At 52.1% G+C, this 16,736-nt stretch overlaps 1 protein-coding gene across 3 annotated transcripts; it reads right to left on the reverse strand.

Moving 5' to 3' along the window:
• Window positions 1-5,259: 5,259 nt before the first annotated feature.
• PSMG1 (proteasome assembly chaperone 1) lies at window positions 5,260-15,161 on the reverse strand (the record flags this gene model as incomplete). 3 transcript variants are annotated; one of them, XM_084231007.1, is made up of 7 exons in its annotated part: window positions 5,260-5,334; window positions 7,009-7,145; window positions 7,986-8,184; window positions 10,280-10,327; window positions 11,907-12,058; window positions 13,423-13,529; window positions 15,025-15,161. In XM_084231007.1, 7 exons carry the CDS (start codon window positions 15,159-15,161, stop codon window positions 5,260-5,262), a joined length of 855 nt encoding a protein of 284 aa, XP_084087133.1. The 3 variants fall into 3 exon arrangements, with proteins under 3 accessions (XP_084087133.1, XP_084087132.1, XP_084087134.1); XM_084231006.1 differs by having other exon boundaries at window positions 10,280-10,342; XM_084231008.1 differs by lacking the exon at window positions 10,280-10,327.
• Between the last annotated feature and the right edge of the window lie 1,575 nt (window positions 15,162-16,736).

The following is a 16,736-nucleotide window of genomic DNA, read 5'->3' on the forward strand; positions in this document are numbered from 1 at the left end:
TGTCTCTGCAGAGGCGCTTGGGAGCTGGGCCGGCTCCTGGGCCTGTGGCTGTGGACACCTGGAGCGTGGGCATGGGCAAGTGTGCACACCTGAGCCCGAGGCCAGGTAAGGCAGCTGCAGCAAGAGGAAGAGCAGCGAGACTATAGAAGGGGCTAGGCCGGGAGACTGCTGGAGAGGGAGCGCGCCAGGGCCCCCGGAGAAAGAACGCAAAGATTGGGGGTTGGGGGCCGTTGCCCGCCTGCCTCCCAGCCACTCTGCCCTGCCCGTACCTGCCCCCTTGCCTGCCAGCCTCCCTGCCTGGCGGGCCTGGGCACCCGCTTCCCGGAGAGAGCATTAGAGCCTGAAGAATCCACCCAGGGCTCGGGGGCTCTTTCTCCACCTGCGGGAATCAGCAGCGAACTGCCCTGTGCAGGCGCAGCACCAGCTCCCTGCCCCTGCCCTGCCCCTGCCCGGCTGCCCACAGACAAGCTGCTGCTTAGCGCGCATTTTCCTCCCAAGGCGAGCGGGCAGGCTCACCTTGGGGCAGGCTGATCCGCGCTGAATGCACCTGCGCTCCCCGAGCTCCGCCCGGAGTGGAGGGGCGCTGAAGCAGCTCCCTGGCCCGCGCCCCGGGGCCAAGGCCAGCAGGCAGGCAGGCAACCAGCATTCTGAGACTCCCAACACCCTCTGGGGCTCTTTCAAGGCCCAAGAACAGCCCCTCTTGCCCATTCTCCACCCCGAGTGATGTCTGCCACCCCCCAAAGCTAACAGGACTTCCTGGCCTGTTGGAGCTGCCGAGCCCTGGAGTCGTGCCTGGAGCAGCAGAGACGGGACTTGCCTTTCATTCTCACTCACTTCCACGGCAGCGGCCACAGGCGAGGCGGGCTCAGGGGGCCAGTTCAGCCGCGGCGCCCCCTTGGCCCCGCACAGTGGAAGGTCACACGCGTTCCACGCAAGGGCAGCCGCACACTCATTAAATGAGGCCGCTAGGGCCGCGGGCAGGGTCGCACGGCCGCCCCCCAGGGCGATCCCCACGCGGCAGGAAGGCCGGGTTCCACAGGCGGGTTCCAGAGTTTGGTGGACATCTGTTTCGGTACTTTGCTAGAGCAAGCCACGCCGGGTGGGCATAAACCCAGGACTCGGCAGGACCCATTTTTGATGGCTTGGGTCGCGTCTAAACCGATCTTGCTTCTCTCGGGGGTTTCGTATCTCACGCTCCTGCGCACTGACATCCCCACGAGCGACCAGGCCCCGCCGGGGCGTGGAGCTGCTGAGTGGAAGGCCGGGAGCCCGTGTCAAGCCCTCAGGGAGTCTGCTCGCTCCTCCCCGCCCCTCCCCCAAAGCTTGTCTCATCTTCCCGGCTGTCCTGCTTCCAGGGAGCCAGAAGAATTGAAAGATTTAAAAGAAACTGGTTGGGGCCTCCCTGGTGGCGCAAGGGCTTAAGTCTCAGCCTACAAAACTCGCCAGCCTCTGCAGCCTGAGTTCGACATGGCGCAGCGGACCTCGCCTCCCTCGCCCGCTGCTCCCCTCAGCAGTGTATTTCGTCAGTCTGCCTGTTCTGCTCCCCGCTCTGTCTCTGGTGAATCCTCTCACACACCCCCACACCTCTGTCCTATATTACAATTCTTCTGTGCATAAATAAAATGTATTTATCCGTGCATATATAAAATGTGTATATATATATATATACACACACACACACACACACATTTTAAAAAATAAACCTATAAAAAAAGGAAAAAGCTCGTTCCCTTTCACAGTCTCCCCTGACTGCGTGTTCTGAAGGTTCTGGTTTCTGCTTACTCAGAAGCCCAGGCTAATCCTGACCTGCTGAGGCTGAGCCTCTGCCCCCAACCGCAGGGTCCCCTGCTTTCCCCTGTTCTCGGCACAAGCGGGCTCCGGCTTCAGGCCTTGCCTCTCTCAGCCGGCGCAGGCGGCATCTACACAGACTAGCGGCGTCCACACAGACAGCTGGGATTCTGGCTGGACAGTCCTCTGGAAATCCAGCTGGGCAGCTGGGGTGGCTGGGGAGGACAGCACGCGGGGGTCGGGGGCACAGATCCACTGGAGCTGGACCACAAAAGAGTCGAGTAAGGGTCAGCTCTTTGGGGTCTGAGGGACAGCAGGACCCCCGGCTCACATGCTCAGGGCCCTCAGGCATGCGGGCATGCAGCGGGAAGCAAAGACCAGCGGCCTCGGCCGATGAAGAGTCCCAGCCCCGGGAGAGAAGCGTGGCAGCCTGAGGCCTGGCCCTGCACTGCGAGGCTCACCCGACTAGGGGAGGCCAGCCTGTGGGGAGCTGGGCCCGCGCCCGGGCGGCGGCCTCACGCGCCTGTGCAGGCCACAGCGGATGTGGGTGCCCACGGGGGGCGGCTCCCTACAGCCGGCTGCTCCTCCAGGTCTGCGCTACCCACGGATGCTCCCGCCTGACCAGGCACCGCTGCCCGCCCCAGTGTTAGGTGAACCCGACAGTTGTCCCAGAAGAGCTGGAGGACAGAGCCCAAGAGGCAGGACGGGAGATTCGGGTGCGCAGGACTGAGGGAGGGTGGCTGTTTCTAGAAGGGGTTGGGAAGTGGTCAGCATGTTTGTTGGGGGACACAGAACAACAGAATGAAAATGTCAACACTCTGAGCAGACTCCGAGTGCAAACGCAGAAATGCTTTTGTAGTTGTAAATACATTTTTAACAATTGCAGTAAAAAGGACTTCAGCTCCGAAAAGTCCAAACACTCCTGCAAACGTGCAGCAATAATCATGTGGTTTTTTAAATCCTTCTCTCAGGATCTCGTGCCCTGCAGCTGTGGGATTCAGATCTAAATGACTCTATTTCCTTTGAAATCAATGTGCTCTGAGCTATCTTGGTATCGGTGGAACATCAGTCTCGCCATGCGCGGACATGCTGATAGGCGCAGCCTCACATCTCGTAGGCGAGATGCAGCAGGCAGCCAAGGCCTTCCTGTGTGGTTTCAATCCAGCCTCACCGCCGAGGACGTGCGCAGAATTTCTGAGTCATCTCGGCCACGTGTGCCAGTCTGGCACCCACATGGCCACCCCAGATGCCGGTTGTTTTGTTACGAACATCAAAGGCGGAAGGTGACCCCGTGGAGACCCCAGCGTTCAGAGCACCCTCCAGCAAGAGCACCACGCAAAGCTGAGTCCAGCAGCAAGAAGTACATGCCAGGGCCTGGCACACGCACCTGCCTCAGCCCTGCATGGGATGAACAGGGCAGGCTGGGTACCCCCTCTGTTGGGGCCTCTGCCCAAGCCCAGGATCTCCTGAAGTCAGAGACATTCCGGAACCAGAGAGAAAGCCAGATTTTTCTGGGACAAGCCCAGAATCCAGCCTGGCGGCCAGAGAGTGGTGGGGTCCATCTGGGTGGGGCGGGCTGACACGGTGGGCGCTGTCGGGTTTACGGACGGGCCGGGCTGACGGCGTGGCTGGCTGGGTGGCTGAGCCCTGGAATGGCCGCCCTGACACTTCAGCAGCTCCTGTCTGGGCCCCCAGGCTCGGTTGGAGGCGTTGACATGCCCAGAAGACAAGCTTGCAAATACTGCTGTGCCGGCTGGTTCTCTGTTTGGGGGGATACCTTGCCCCCCAACTGCAGGACCAGGGCTGACACATTCCTGCACCTGGCCCGCCGGCCCAAGCCCCTTTCTAGCAGGACTCAGGCCTGACCCAGGACCTCACAGGCCCTGCTTGCGCAGCCTCCTGCCACAGGTTCATCGAGTTAGCACAGCAGGAAGCGTTCCTGGCAGCGCTTTCAAATAAAGACAAGGGCGTGAGTGCAAGGAGAGCAGGTCTGGAGCTAAAACCACGCCAGAGAGCCCGTGACGGCCGCGCCGGGCAGACTGCAGCCTGGTCCAAGGCCAGTTCGGCCAAGGCCGCCACTCAGAGCCCGACTCCGCCAGCCGGGACCCCATGCGGAGCCACAGAGGCCGGGAAGCTGGAGCAGCAGCGTCGCCTGTGAGGCTGAGCCCAGGTGGGATTTCTAATTTTCTGGGAGGTTCCAGCCAGGAGGCCCCAGAACCTTCATCTCCAACTTCAGGCAGGGCAAGACGGCAAGAAAAAGCAGCAGAGGGCACCTGGCGTCCATTCTGTATAATAGGGGCTTCGAGCCTGTGTCAAGAGCCAGCTGAAATGCCAGGACGCCGTGGGGGTTACAGGGCCTGCGCCCCTCTCGTACTGCCCCAGCTCCTTCCGGGACGGACCTCAGCGCAAGGCCTGCTCGTCTGCAGAGCTGGGTTCTGACAAGCTGCTTCTGGGCGGCTCTGAATTTGAGGTGAGTGGAGACACTGGTGGGCTCCCTGCCTCCAGCCCCTTGAGTCTGGTGAGTCTCGGAGCTGACCCGAGGGGCACCCCTACCCCCTGCCCCTGCAGAGCGCAGCCTCCAGACTCTCTAGCCCGGGGTCACCGGCGCTCGGGCCCCCCCGAGTCCATCCCTCTCCCCTTTACTGAGCAGGAGAGGAGACTCCCCAAGCCTGGCCGCCTGGGACGGTGCCCCTTGCAGGGACGGCTTTCTGCTGCCGTCCGCGCACGCGCCCTTCACCCCTCTCTCCCTTCCTGTAACAAACCTGTCCCTTTGGACATGAAGTAAGTAACTTTGGCAGGGGGTGGTGCAGAAAAGGGCTCATCTTTTAAGTTCCCTTGCTCAGCACGACACTCCCCAATCAATCTGGAGTGGGGCTTCTCTCCCTGCCCTCCGGGTGGGGGGCCGGCTTCAGATTCCCCCAGGAAGTAGCAGGTGTTCTTCCAGGTGCCCCGACATCAAGTCTGGGCGAAGAGGCTGCCTGTCAGTCACTACTGAAAGGCGACGAAACCAAGTGTGTGCTTCACTTGGAGCAAATGTACCTTTGTTACCTGGTCACCAATTTTTACCACAGGACAAAGAAATAACAGAACTCAAAACAGAGAAACTTCTCACAACAGGTAAGCAACTTTCAGACACACCGAATGTTGGCACCAAATTAATTATACTTTGTGGCATTCATGCAACCTGTTGTTTCCTGTAACTTAAAAATCTGTAGTATCTTAAAATATTCAAATAAAGCAATACTCCCACCCAGTGGACAAAGAAGAAACGTCTGGCTTATTTCATCTGTGACCAGCAGCACCATAAAAAAAGAAACTGAAACTATAAAAAATTTGAAGTAAGTTTATTCTGTTTTTAACAGCCTCAAAATGCCCCCCTTGGGGAGAAAAAAAAAAGTCACCTACAAAACAGTGCACACAGCTCCCTTCAAGGCGTGGACGGTAGCACACCTGACAGAACAATCTCTGGGGTCACGTGTAAATGTTACTCTGAATCTCATTTGTGGTCACAAATTTCTTCAGCATCTCTGTGCTCTGGGGAATATTCTGGAAGGAGGAGGAAAAAGTTAATTCAGTAAGACCAGAACAGGAATTCAGTCAGAAGAAACATGCAGATTACAATCCACTCTGGAAACAAGGAGGCCTCACAGGGCCAGGCTGCCTTTCACCTGCCCTTTCCAAAACAAGGCAAGTAGCGGGACAGGCCCCACCCCCAACCCCACCCAAACCTCTCCAGGGCACCTCAGGGCTCCCAGCTGGCCCAGCCCTACGCAGACCCCGAGCTCCAGCCCGGCCACTCCCACGCAGGGGCTGTCACATCCCTCCGCACCCCAGCAGCACGCTCACCACACGCTCCTCAGTTACCCAGAACTTACCTGCTTACAGGCTCACACTGCTGCCCTCTGGCACAGGACCCACCCACACCCCCAAATCCAGGTGAAGAGCCCATTTCCCATGGGGCATCGCGCTGCCCCAGGAGCCTCTGGAGGCCCCACAGCAGCGACAGCCTCGCACTGGGGGGTCCACACAGGAGGCGCTCAAGCTAATTCCACTTTGTCAACTAAAACCACCCTGAGACGAGCAGAACCCGGGACTACAGAACCGAGGATGAGCGGAACCCAGGGGACTGCAGCTGGTCAGCAAGAAACAGCATTCAGCACCCCCAAAATTTTTTATTTCAAGCAAGAAATGAAAAGGGTTTTTAGTTATTTCAATTTTTCCTTCAAAAAATATTCTTAAAAGCTCAAAGGAACTTGAACCCTATGACAATGGTGGTGCAAGTCTGAGCTCAGAGTGGCTGGGGGGGAGGGTGTTCCCCCAGGAGGCACACACTCCAGGGGGCTCGCTCAGCAGGAGGTGCCACACAGGAAGTGACTGCACGTGTCTGGGGGACGATCCATGACTCCAGCTAACGTGAAAAACATCGTTAATTACACTGAATTCGTGTTTTAGTTTTATTAATTCAACTAATGGCTGACCGTCTTTGACACGCCAGGTACAGAACCGGGGGCACCAAAATGGACCAACACGGCCCCATCACACAAGGGGCTGACACCCTTGGCAGCAAGCTCACTCGCGAGGCTTGTGAAGGGAGCTGACCCCAGAGCAGCTTTCTCCCATTCTAGAACAAAGAACAATGCTGCTCTAGCCTCTCCCCTTCAAGAAGTTCTTAACCCGGGGGCCCATGGACTCAGAGCAAATCCTGCGGGCAAGGAGGGGCTCCCGGGACCTCCTGAAGTTACAGGCGGAGCTCTGCGCCCGGTTCCGACACGCACTGTCCCAGGAAGTGCCCCGACCCAAGCAAGCTGAGAACGGGGGGCGGGATGGCTGCATCATTCTCAAGAAAACTAAGGCGAATGTTACGACCATCTGATCCATACTCTGCCTCCTCAGAATTCAAAGTTCATTAATTCCAAATTAACTAAATGCCTTCTCAAAAATTTCTACCTCCCAAATTACAGAAACTTTTTGAAGAGGAAACATCCTTCCACACAGCACCTGCCCTCACCGCCCTGCACCGCCCGATCCCACACGCAGGAAGCATCGGCGGCACGAGCAAGCCAGGCGGGCGGCACGAGCAAGCTCACCTCGCAGACCAGGATGCTCTATTTGAGAAGGGGCCTGTAGGTGTGGTTTAGGTTTAAATTCACAGCATAAATTTATGTTCAGTGTGAGTTCACTGTAATCATCCAGCTACTAAGGGCATGGTTCACACCTTACCTTAACCAAACCTTTCAAGCTTCTGGAAGAAAGCACAGGCTTAAAAGCTTCCACTGTAATGAGGTCCAATTTCATCACATCGGTGTAACACAGGTAGAGTACGGCAGGGATTTTCCATACTTGACAATAACTCAGAACTGTGAACAAGCAAGAAAAGGCACAAAGTTTTCTACGATAATTTTTACATTAAACACTTCTAAATAACAACAGCTGCTTTTAAAAACAGCCATCTCTGTTGCCTCTTTCTCGAAGCATTTACTGCCATTCTGAACTAGTTCTAACGCACACTGTCGTTCAGAACCAATTGATTTTCCTAGACAATCCCCTGCTTTGGCGGTTATGTTTACGGTGCATTTCCTGAACACACTGCTGTGACACATTTTAAGATTAAAATTGTGCTGACTATCATACAGAGCAAATTAAATGTAGTTAACAAAAATATAATGTTCATAATGCCAAAAATAGTTGCCACTTCTCAGTCTAGTAAACCTAGTATTTAAAGGGGAAAAAGTCTCACTTTAAGGATTCAGAAGAAAGACATAGCGTCAATATGTTAATTACAGAAAAACAAATGACAATTCTGACACAATACTAGGGCCTAATTAGTAACAGCACTCAAAAATAAGAGAGTAGTGAAACTCCCAAGACGTGGTATCTGAAGCCTTCAATTCTGGTAACACTCACCCGACCAAGCCTCTTCACACGCACACGTCAACACACACCTAACACACACACCTAACGCTGGCTTCCATGCAGTTACCAAAGAACAAAAAGTCAGTCTGAAGGGTGACCGGGAGAAACCTGCGCTGCTGTCAGAGGACGCATGTATCTGGGAAGTCTAAAACCCGACCCAAACACAACGCGCTGGGAGTGCAGACGCTGACGAGTCACAGCAACGCGTCGTCATCAATCAGCAAGCCACCTGACGACCAGCTGGGCAGGAACAAGCCGTAACGGGGAAGGCACGCTGCTAGTACCTGCTGCGGGAAGGTCGTGGACAATGTTCGGTTGCTCTAGCAGGGAACAGCACGGAGGGTCTTTGAAATTCTGTGTTTTCAGAGCTTTCAGGAAAGGAGAGTGAAGGCTGCTAGTAGACTCTGAAGTTTTGTAGTCGGTAACGTGTCGACACGTGAGAACAGTCACTTGCATACTCTTCCTTGGACAAGAGCCGAAGACCTACGGTAAAATTGATCTTAAATTACAATGTACATATACACTTTTGTCACTGAAGAGTTTGTTCACCTAGTGCCACCGGCAGCAGATGACACCTTGCGGGGCTGGACACAGGTCTGGCTGCCTCTCCCCCGAGTCTGGGTGGTTCTGTCTCTGTCTGGTCGGGTGGCCTCTTTGTGAACGAAGGCCAGGGCTACCTCCCCACGGAGCTGCCATCTATGTAAGTGAGATCAGGGACACCACCAATGACGACACACCGTCGCCAGAGTAAAGGAACGGGGAGCACCTGTCAGAGGTCAAGGTCACATCGTTTCCCACACGCCACAGACAGCCACAAATGACACTTCTAAAATTCACCTTTAGATGACAAACTGTGGGGAAGTGTCAATCGCGCCAAACTCAATGTCCTCCCAAGTTTACATATAACAGATTTCCAAGGACACGTCCAGCTTTAAAATCCATAATGAGGGGCCTCCCTGGCGGCCTAGGGGTTAAGTCTCAGCGCTTCCACTGTGACTGCCTGAGTTCAATCCCCGGCCAGGGATCTACCCACACGGTGCAGCAGACCTCTCCTGTCTCCCCACTGCTCCCCTCAGCAGTGGATTTCAGTAGATATGCCTGTTCTGCTCCCCACTCTCTGGTAAATCCTCTCAACTCCCTCACTTCTGGCCTATACCCTATGCTTAGATAAATCTTTAAAAAAAATAAAAATAAAATAAACCCTCCATTAAAGAAAACAGCTATTTTTTAAAGATGATTAGCTGTTTAGGTCACTGCAACTTGTTTGAAAATATTTTATAGGAAAAGAAAATGGCTATTTCAAATAACATTAGCACTGATGATTTTATATGAGGACATAAATGATCTATAAGTTTAAATTCATGACATTGGAGCTTTGTGAATAAACAAAAAAGTGAGCCACCGCCCTCCTGACAACGACAACGACCTGAACGCTGGCAGCATCCCCCTCAGGCCTGTGTGGTGGCAGGGCCCAAAGGGGGCCCCGGGGAAAACACTGAAACACTGTGTGTTGGAAATGCCTAATTCTACGTCTTTTCCAAGTCTGAAAGAAAAAAACTTGTTCAATGATATAAAAATGACATACTCTCCACCTGTCAGCTCATCCTACATGAATTAAAAATGAATAGTACACCAAGTTTCCACCCTTCTGAGGTCGGTTCACAGAACTGCTCAGACAAGTCAATTTGAAAATGCCCTTAACTGCTAACGGATGTGCCCAAGTATGTCAATCTGGTTTCAAACAGGCGGACACCACATTTCTCTGTGAAGAAGTGGACTATAATAACTATGTGAAGACATACCTATGATTTAAACTGAAATATTGGGAGCCTCCCTGGTGGCACAAGGGGTTAAGACGCAACCTATGAAGCTAGCCACAGCCACTGCAGCACAAGTTCGATCCCTGGCTAGGAAGATACCCACATGGCACAGCAGACCTCTGACTCACCCGCTGCTCCCCTCAGCAGTGTATTTCTGTCAATCCACGTATTCTGTTCCCCACTCTGTCTCTGGTGCATCCTTCCACCACCCGCAACTCTGAACTGTACCCCCGTTCTTGTATGCATAAATAAATCTTTAAAAAAATAAAATAAAATAAGATGCAACTGCCAAAATTATGATTATTCTCTAGAATCCCCAGTTAAGTTCTTCACTGACACATTTTCACTGGGCACATATAAGCACAATTGTCCCACAAAATGAAGCCTCAATCACCTCCTCCTAAGGCTGCAACAATAAAAACAAGAGGGACACGCGGCTCAGCAGTGATGGAGTCCCCAGCCCCAGCTCCTCCAGCCGCACATCAGTCCTGCTCTCCCACAGGCTGTGGCCCTGTCCTGGTCCGTGTGCATGGCCTGTTTCTCATTCAAACAAAATAAGGTGGATGGGAAGAGGCCGACTAGATCTTAAGCTTCCGTGACCACCCCCCCCACCCGCCCCGAATCTCAGCACACTGCTTACAGTCAAAAGATATCTGGGTTCTTTTATCCTTTATATTCTAGAACAAATTCCTACAATATTTTTAAGAAAATCTCACAGTATTTGTATCCTGTGTCCACCATCCCGTCTGTTCTCTCACCTTCTCCAGCCACTGATACTGCTGATCTTCAGCAACGTAGCAGCTGCACTGACAAAGGACAACCTGAAATACCAAGTTCCAGTGTTCCGTTAGGTCAAAGAAATCAACTATACATCAAACTATCACCACAGACATGTTACATGGATCCTAACATGACACTTAGATAATACTTGTTTTCCTGAACCCGCTACTGATTTTTCCATAAAATTTAAGAATCAAGCCTTGCTGGCAAGAATAAAGTGCATCTTGGATCTACGTGAAAGAGAGTTGCTCCACCAGCAAACACTGGAGGATCCCCCATGTGAGACGGGGAAGCCGCCATCCTGTTGCCCTTCTCATGTAAAAAGCAGACTCAAGATATGTACTCTGTGAGAGGCAAGCATTATGTAAAAATGCGTTTCTATCGGAAGAGATGACAGCAGCCCAATAGCATCTGAGTGCAAATGGCACCCTGCAATGTTGCTAAGGCCTGGAAGATGGCACTATTTTAGAAAGCAAGTTCCAGACCATATGCTCAAAGTGAAATGACTTGCAAAACCCAATGCTATGAAAGATGAGACTCCTTATTCTGAATGCTCGTGGGATACCATGACCCACAGAAGCCAACTGTCTCCTATGAAAACACTGCTGGTGACACTGACAGTAACACAAAGGAAGCACAGAGGGAAAGAGGCGACAAGCAGAAAAGACTGGGCCAAATGCAGAGGTTCTCAATGATCAAGAGATAACTCCACTAAGGATCAGATAAAGAACATGCTTAGTTTCCTTATTTATTTCCTACAAATACTGTATGCTCATAAAAATCCTTGTACAAACTTAGAAACCTCTGGGTAGATGTTAGAAAACAAAGCTTAAGTATCACTAAACCACACTGCAATTTTCAAGGCTTGGTCCCTACCTTGTGAAATTGGCAACACTACAACCTTGTGACACTGCTGAGCGGGCCTCCTCGGGCCTGGTTGCCACAGCTGGGAATCAGTGCCCTGCTAGACAAGCAGTCAGGGAGGCATGTGTCACCAGCCTGGGCACCTCACCTGCATCACTTCTCCCCCGCAGGCTGCCCCATACATGTTTTCTCTGAATGGACCCAAAGGTAGGATCAGGGTAAGTGCAATCCATTAAAATCAGTCAACATCATTACAGAGTGTCTTTTAAAAAAAAAAAAGGACAAGCCGGGCTAGGGTGAAAGCCCAGTGTCAAAGAACGGTGTGCAGAATGCACAAAGCATCCCAGTGCCCAAACATTACCTGAGTGGCCAGTGTGGCCCAGATACTGGCTATGTTCTGGAAATACACTTTATATGTAATAATATAAAATCGAACTCCCTGCTTTCTCCAAATGCACATACCTTTATGTGATTAGAGATGCCAACGGAAATAATTTTTTGAATGAGGGTGACATTTAGATAGCTAATGTTTATGGTTTATTTCCAACAGTTAGAGTTCCATAAGAACTCTATCAACACACTGTACGTGCCACACTAAAATTTTTTTAAAAAGTGGTTACTACTATGACCCACAGGCAGAATTCCTCATACAGGAATATACGGAGTATGCAGCGCAAATAAACACCACATAAATGAATCCTAAATAACTGCTTCTTCAACACACACATTACGTCCACGTACCGAGGGATTTGATTTGAGATGATAAAACACACAAAAAGCCTCTGCGGGGGATAGATGTGTAGTATCTGTGGTTCTGCACCATTCATTCCAGAATTTGGCACAACCAATTTCTTCCCAGACTCCAGAATTCATGACAAATGATGACAAAAATGCTGTGAAAACAATTAGAATAAGTTAGCATTTGAGTCTAGTCAATAAACTTCAAGCTAATCCAGAATTTCAAACCTCCAACAACCATTCAAGACCATGCACCTTACACCACCACTGCAGAAAGGGAAACTGAGGCACTACACCATTAAAGGCCATTTCCTGACCATAGAGCATATTAGAGCCAGGATTTGAGAACACAGGCTCAATGGCAGATGCAACCACTCTCTCACTGTAACACTCTTCTGGAAAATTTTGGGCCACGAGAACTTTCTATAAATGAATCAGTGAGTACTGAGGATGCTTGACTGCAAGCCCTTGGCTACAGGGCAAGGGGTCTTTTTTTTTTTAATATTTATTTTATACAAGAACTGGGTACAGGTCAGAGGCGTGGTAGGGTGAGAGGATTCACCAGAGCCAGAGTGGGGAGCAGAACAGGCAGACGGACCAAAGACACTGCCGAGGGGAGCAGAGGGCAAGGCAGGAGAGGTCTGCTGCGCCATGTGGGGTTCTCCCTGACCGGCGGGGAATTGAACTGGTGCTGCAGAGGCTGCGGACAGCTTTGCAGCGTGGCACTCAACCGCTGCGCCACCAGGGAGGCCCAGCAAGGGATCTTAACTGGACTCCCAAATGCTCTCCTCAGAGCCTGTGAACCTCCCAGAGCTACAGAGGTTGGCATATACGTGTACATGTTCTCACCAGCTCCACAGCATTCTGACTTCAACCTGGCAAATGGACTCATATTGTAAAAATCTTAGAACTTAAAGTGTTCAAAAATGTCAGTGATTATTACTATTCTTTTAAGAGTTCTCATCATGTTCGCAAAGGAGTCTGTTAGGCCCACTAAGGGCCACTGCTACAAGGGGGCTTGGCACGCAAAATAGTCCTGCCTCTCAAGTCTGGCCAAAGCAGGCCCAGGCACCTTTAGGAACCCAGGCACCTCAACACACAATGAACAGTTCCTTGAGTCTGTAAGTTCCTAAAACCAAGACTATTTCCCCTTACAGCATCTATTTTAAGTTTATCAAAAAGACAGTGTCAAGTCCTCATCACAAGAGAAACAAAATTTGTAACTATTTTTTGGGACAGACGTTTACTAGACTCACTGTGTGACCATCTCACAATAAACACAAATGCTAAAATTATGTATATGTGAAAGTAATAAATTGCTATACATTGATTATTCCTCAGTAAAACTGGTAATTTTTTAATGGACATTGCCACTTGAGCAGAAAACACAGATTCTGTTCAAACATAGCTACTCCACTATGACTTTTTCTTAAAAAGTAATCTTTTTTGATGGAAAGAAATGTTAATCTCAGAATTTGGCCTTTCAACAAAATGTTTCATCTTCTGCATTTCTACTTACCTACCGCATTATTTCCTATAGCAATTATAAACTTGGAGCAAGGATATTTTTCTAGCAGAGAAACTTCCAAAGATGTTTTTGTCTGTCTTCGAAGGAGTCGCACCTCCCTAAACAGAAATGAAAGATGAAAACACTTAAATATCATCAGTACTATACTAGGATGAAAAAGATACTATGACTGTATAATAGGTAAAATACTGACTTTAATTATATAAAGAACACAATTACAGGAAATAGATTCATTAACAAAAATTTACAAATAAAACTATTCCAGGCAAAGTTCATAAAGAACTCCACAAATAGAGGTGAGGCTGTCCACCAGACCATCCATCAGTCTTCCTGCCCCTGAAGATAGAATCGGGCATCCTGTGCAGTAAGAAACAGCCAACACCACCTTGAAAGCATTCCTGCCAACAAAATGCGGAATCTGAACTTGACCAAGCCTCTCGAAAAAACATCCACTCAGAGGAAACAGTCGTGGTGGACACATGTTAATTGCTACCAGGTAGAAACAATCAGACACATTCAGTGCGGGCCACTGTCCACACAGGACAACTGAGTCTCCAGGCAGAGGTGAGCAGAGGGGGCTGCCCAGAGACAAGAATCTAAGTGTGATGTGTGCACGCGGTGAGGCTGTGTTAACACAGACCCACATAAAATGACATGCTTGTGACAAACGGATACATGTGATCAGTCTGGCTCTTAAATAGAATTTTTTAATTATGATTAGTTTTGTCAGGCATGCTGACAGTTATGTAAGAAAACGCAGAACGGCCTGAGATGCACTCTGTGAACACGCCAGGGTGAAAGGGCCGTGTGACTGGGGCTCACCTAGCGGTGGTGGCAGATGAAGTCAAGCTTTGGCTGCATGCGAATGGGTGAGGGGTCACCTTACTGTTTTCTCCAATTTCTGTGTGTAGGAATGTAATTTTTGAAAAATAAAAGTTGTATTATCCACCTGTTACTGACAAAATGCTAACCGAAGTGGGGAGTGAAGAGTAAGCAGGCTTTGGGCCTCCCTGGTGGTGCAACGAGTGGGGGTGCGGTCTATGAAGCTGTCCTCCGTCTCTGCAGCACGAGTTCGATCCCCCCCACCCCCCCGCCGGCCAGGGAGCTACACACACGGCGCGGCAGACCTCTCCAGACTCGCCCGCTGCCCCCCTCAGCCGTGATTTCAGTCAGTCTGCCTGTTCTGCTCCCCGCTCTGTCTCTGGTGGAGCCTCTCACGCCCACACCTCTGGCCTGCGCCCCAGCTCTTGGGCGCATCAATAAACAAATCTTTAAAAAAGAGGAGGAGGAGGAAGCAGGCTCTCCGCGGCGCGCGTGCTCGGGGGGGCCGGGCGAGCAGAGGGCGGCGGCGGCCCTGGCTGTGAGGGGCCGCGGGCCGAGTCACCGCACGGCCGGGCGCCCGCGTCGCGCTCCAGCTGCCGGGGACGGGCCGCGCGGGCGCCCAGAGCGGCGCGGGCCAGCGCCCCCGGCCGGCAGAAGCGGGGCGCCGGGCTGCGCGGCGCGTCCCCCGCCCGCCAGGCCACAGCGGCGCCCCGCGCGCGCCGGCGGCCGCGTCTCCCCGCCCGGGCGCCGGCGGGACGGGGCGGCCCTCACCTCTTCCGCGCCAGCCGCCGCCGGACCTCCCAGTCCTCGGGCGTCTCCCTCCGCCCCTCCTCCTCCTCGTCGTCGTCGTCCTCGGTCCCGGCGCGGCACGGCGCCCTCACCACCTCCCCAAAGAACGTGGCCGCCATCGCCCCCGTCAGGGCCGGGACCAACCGGGCCTCACAGGACGGCGCATGCGCCCCGGGCCCCACGCGCCCCCGCACCAGCCCGGCGCACGCGCCCGAGCATCGCCACGCCCCCGCCCCTGGCGCATGCGCATGCGCCCGGGACCGCCACGCCCCCTGCGCCAGCTCGCGCATCGTCGCGCCCCGCCGAGCGCGCGCCCCACGTCCCGGCGACCAAACCAACCCAGAGCCTTTCCTCCCGCGGCCGAGCGTGGGAGACCGAGAGCCCGGATGCTGTGGCTAGAGAGGCTCCAGGCGGGCCCGGGGCGGGAGGGGCGGGGCCCGGGCGGAGAGGGCGGGGCCCGGGGCGGGAGGGGCGGGGCCCGGGCGGAGGGGCGGGGGCCTGGGTGGAGTGGGCGGGGGCCTGGGTGGAGTGGGCGGGGCCTCCTGCGCAGCGGGTGACGCGCGGGCTCCACGTGCGGCCCCAGGCAGGCCTGCCGGGCCATGTGTGCAGGCACGGTGGGGGGTGGGGGGTGCGGGGTGCGGGGTGCGGGGTGGGGGGTGGGGGGTTAGAAGAAACACAGTGCTTCGGCAGGTCTAGAAATGAAATCTTTACTCTGGCAATAGGAACTCACATTTCAAAAGCTGATGATTATCAGGCTGACGTAGGAGACTTGATGAGAATGCAAAAATAGTTGGACATTTCTGGTACAAAATTCGTTCTCGCTTTCCGCAGCTTCTCCTTCATCGGCAGCGCGTGGAACTGGGTCTGAATTGGTTCTTCTTCAAGATGTGCGGGAAGACAGTTCACAGAGCACCGTTCCAGGCTGGAGCAGAAAGGGGCCGCTGTGCCTCAGCAAAATGAAAATTCCCGGTATTGCACTGAAAAAAATCCCTTTGCCTAGATTTCGTTTTGCCGAAATCCGTTTACCGGGACGGCACTGCTTACATTGTGAACCCCTCAACTAGTCACAAAGCTCAGTGCTAATTTGAGGTCAGAGGGAGCTTCTTGGGGTCAAAAAGTCCCAGTTGCTAGAAACATCTTGATTTTTAAGATGTGGAAAAACCATGATCAACAAAAGCATTTACATAAATCGGTATTTAGCAATTTTACACATTATTGCAAAATGAAAGTTTAGATTTTTAAGCAAAATTTGAACATTTCAGTATAAACAATAAGACCACATTGCCATCCAGAAAGAGCTTAGTAATAAGCTAAGTTTTAGTGACCTATAGACTTAGTGAACTAGGATACACAGCATCACCAGTGCAATATCTCAAAACTGCATTAAGACCCCTGGGTTAACTGGTTTTATTGAATGACTGAATTACAGAATAAAAAAGGTGCTTTAGGTATCAAGTTGACTCAGTCCCTTTGTCAAATTAAATAACTGGTCACTTCTACCAGCGAGAGCCTCAATTTGATTTCACAATTACAGTATGAAAAATTCTTTCTGGAAAGCTGATTAAAATTACAAATAGGGTGCTGTTAGCACATTTGGTTGTGATTTAAATTCTACATACATTTCAGAGTTGTACCAAGTATGTTTGTTTTCAAAAAATGCTTATTACGTGCAATTACAAATAAATTTAGGGCAA

Source organism: Talpa europaea, assembly GCF_964194135.1.
Source record: "Talpa europaea genome assembly, chromosome: 4".
NCBI lineage: Eukaryota > Metazoa > Chordata > Mammalia > Eulipotyphla > Talpidae > Talpa > Talpa europaea.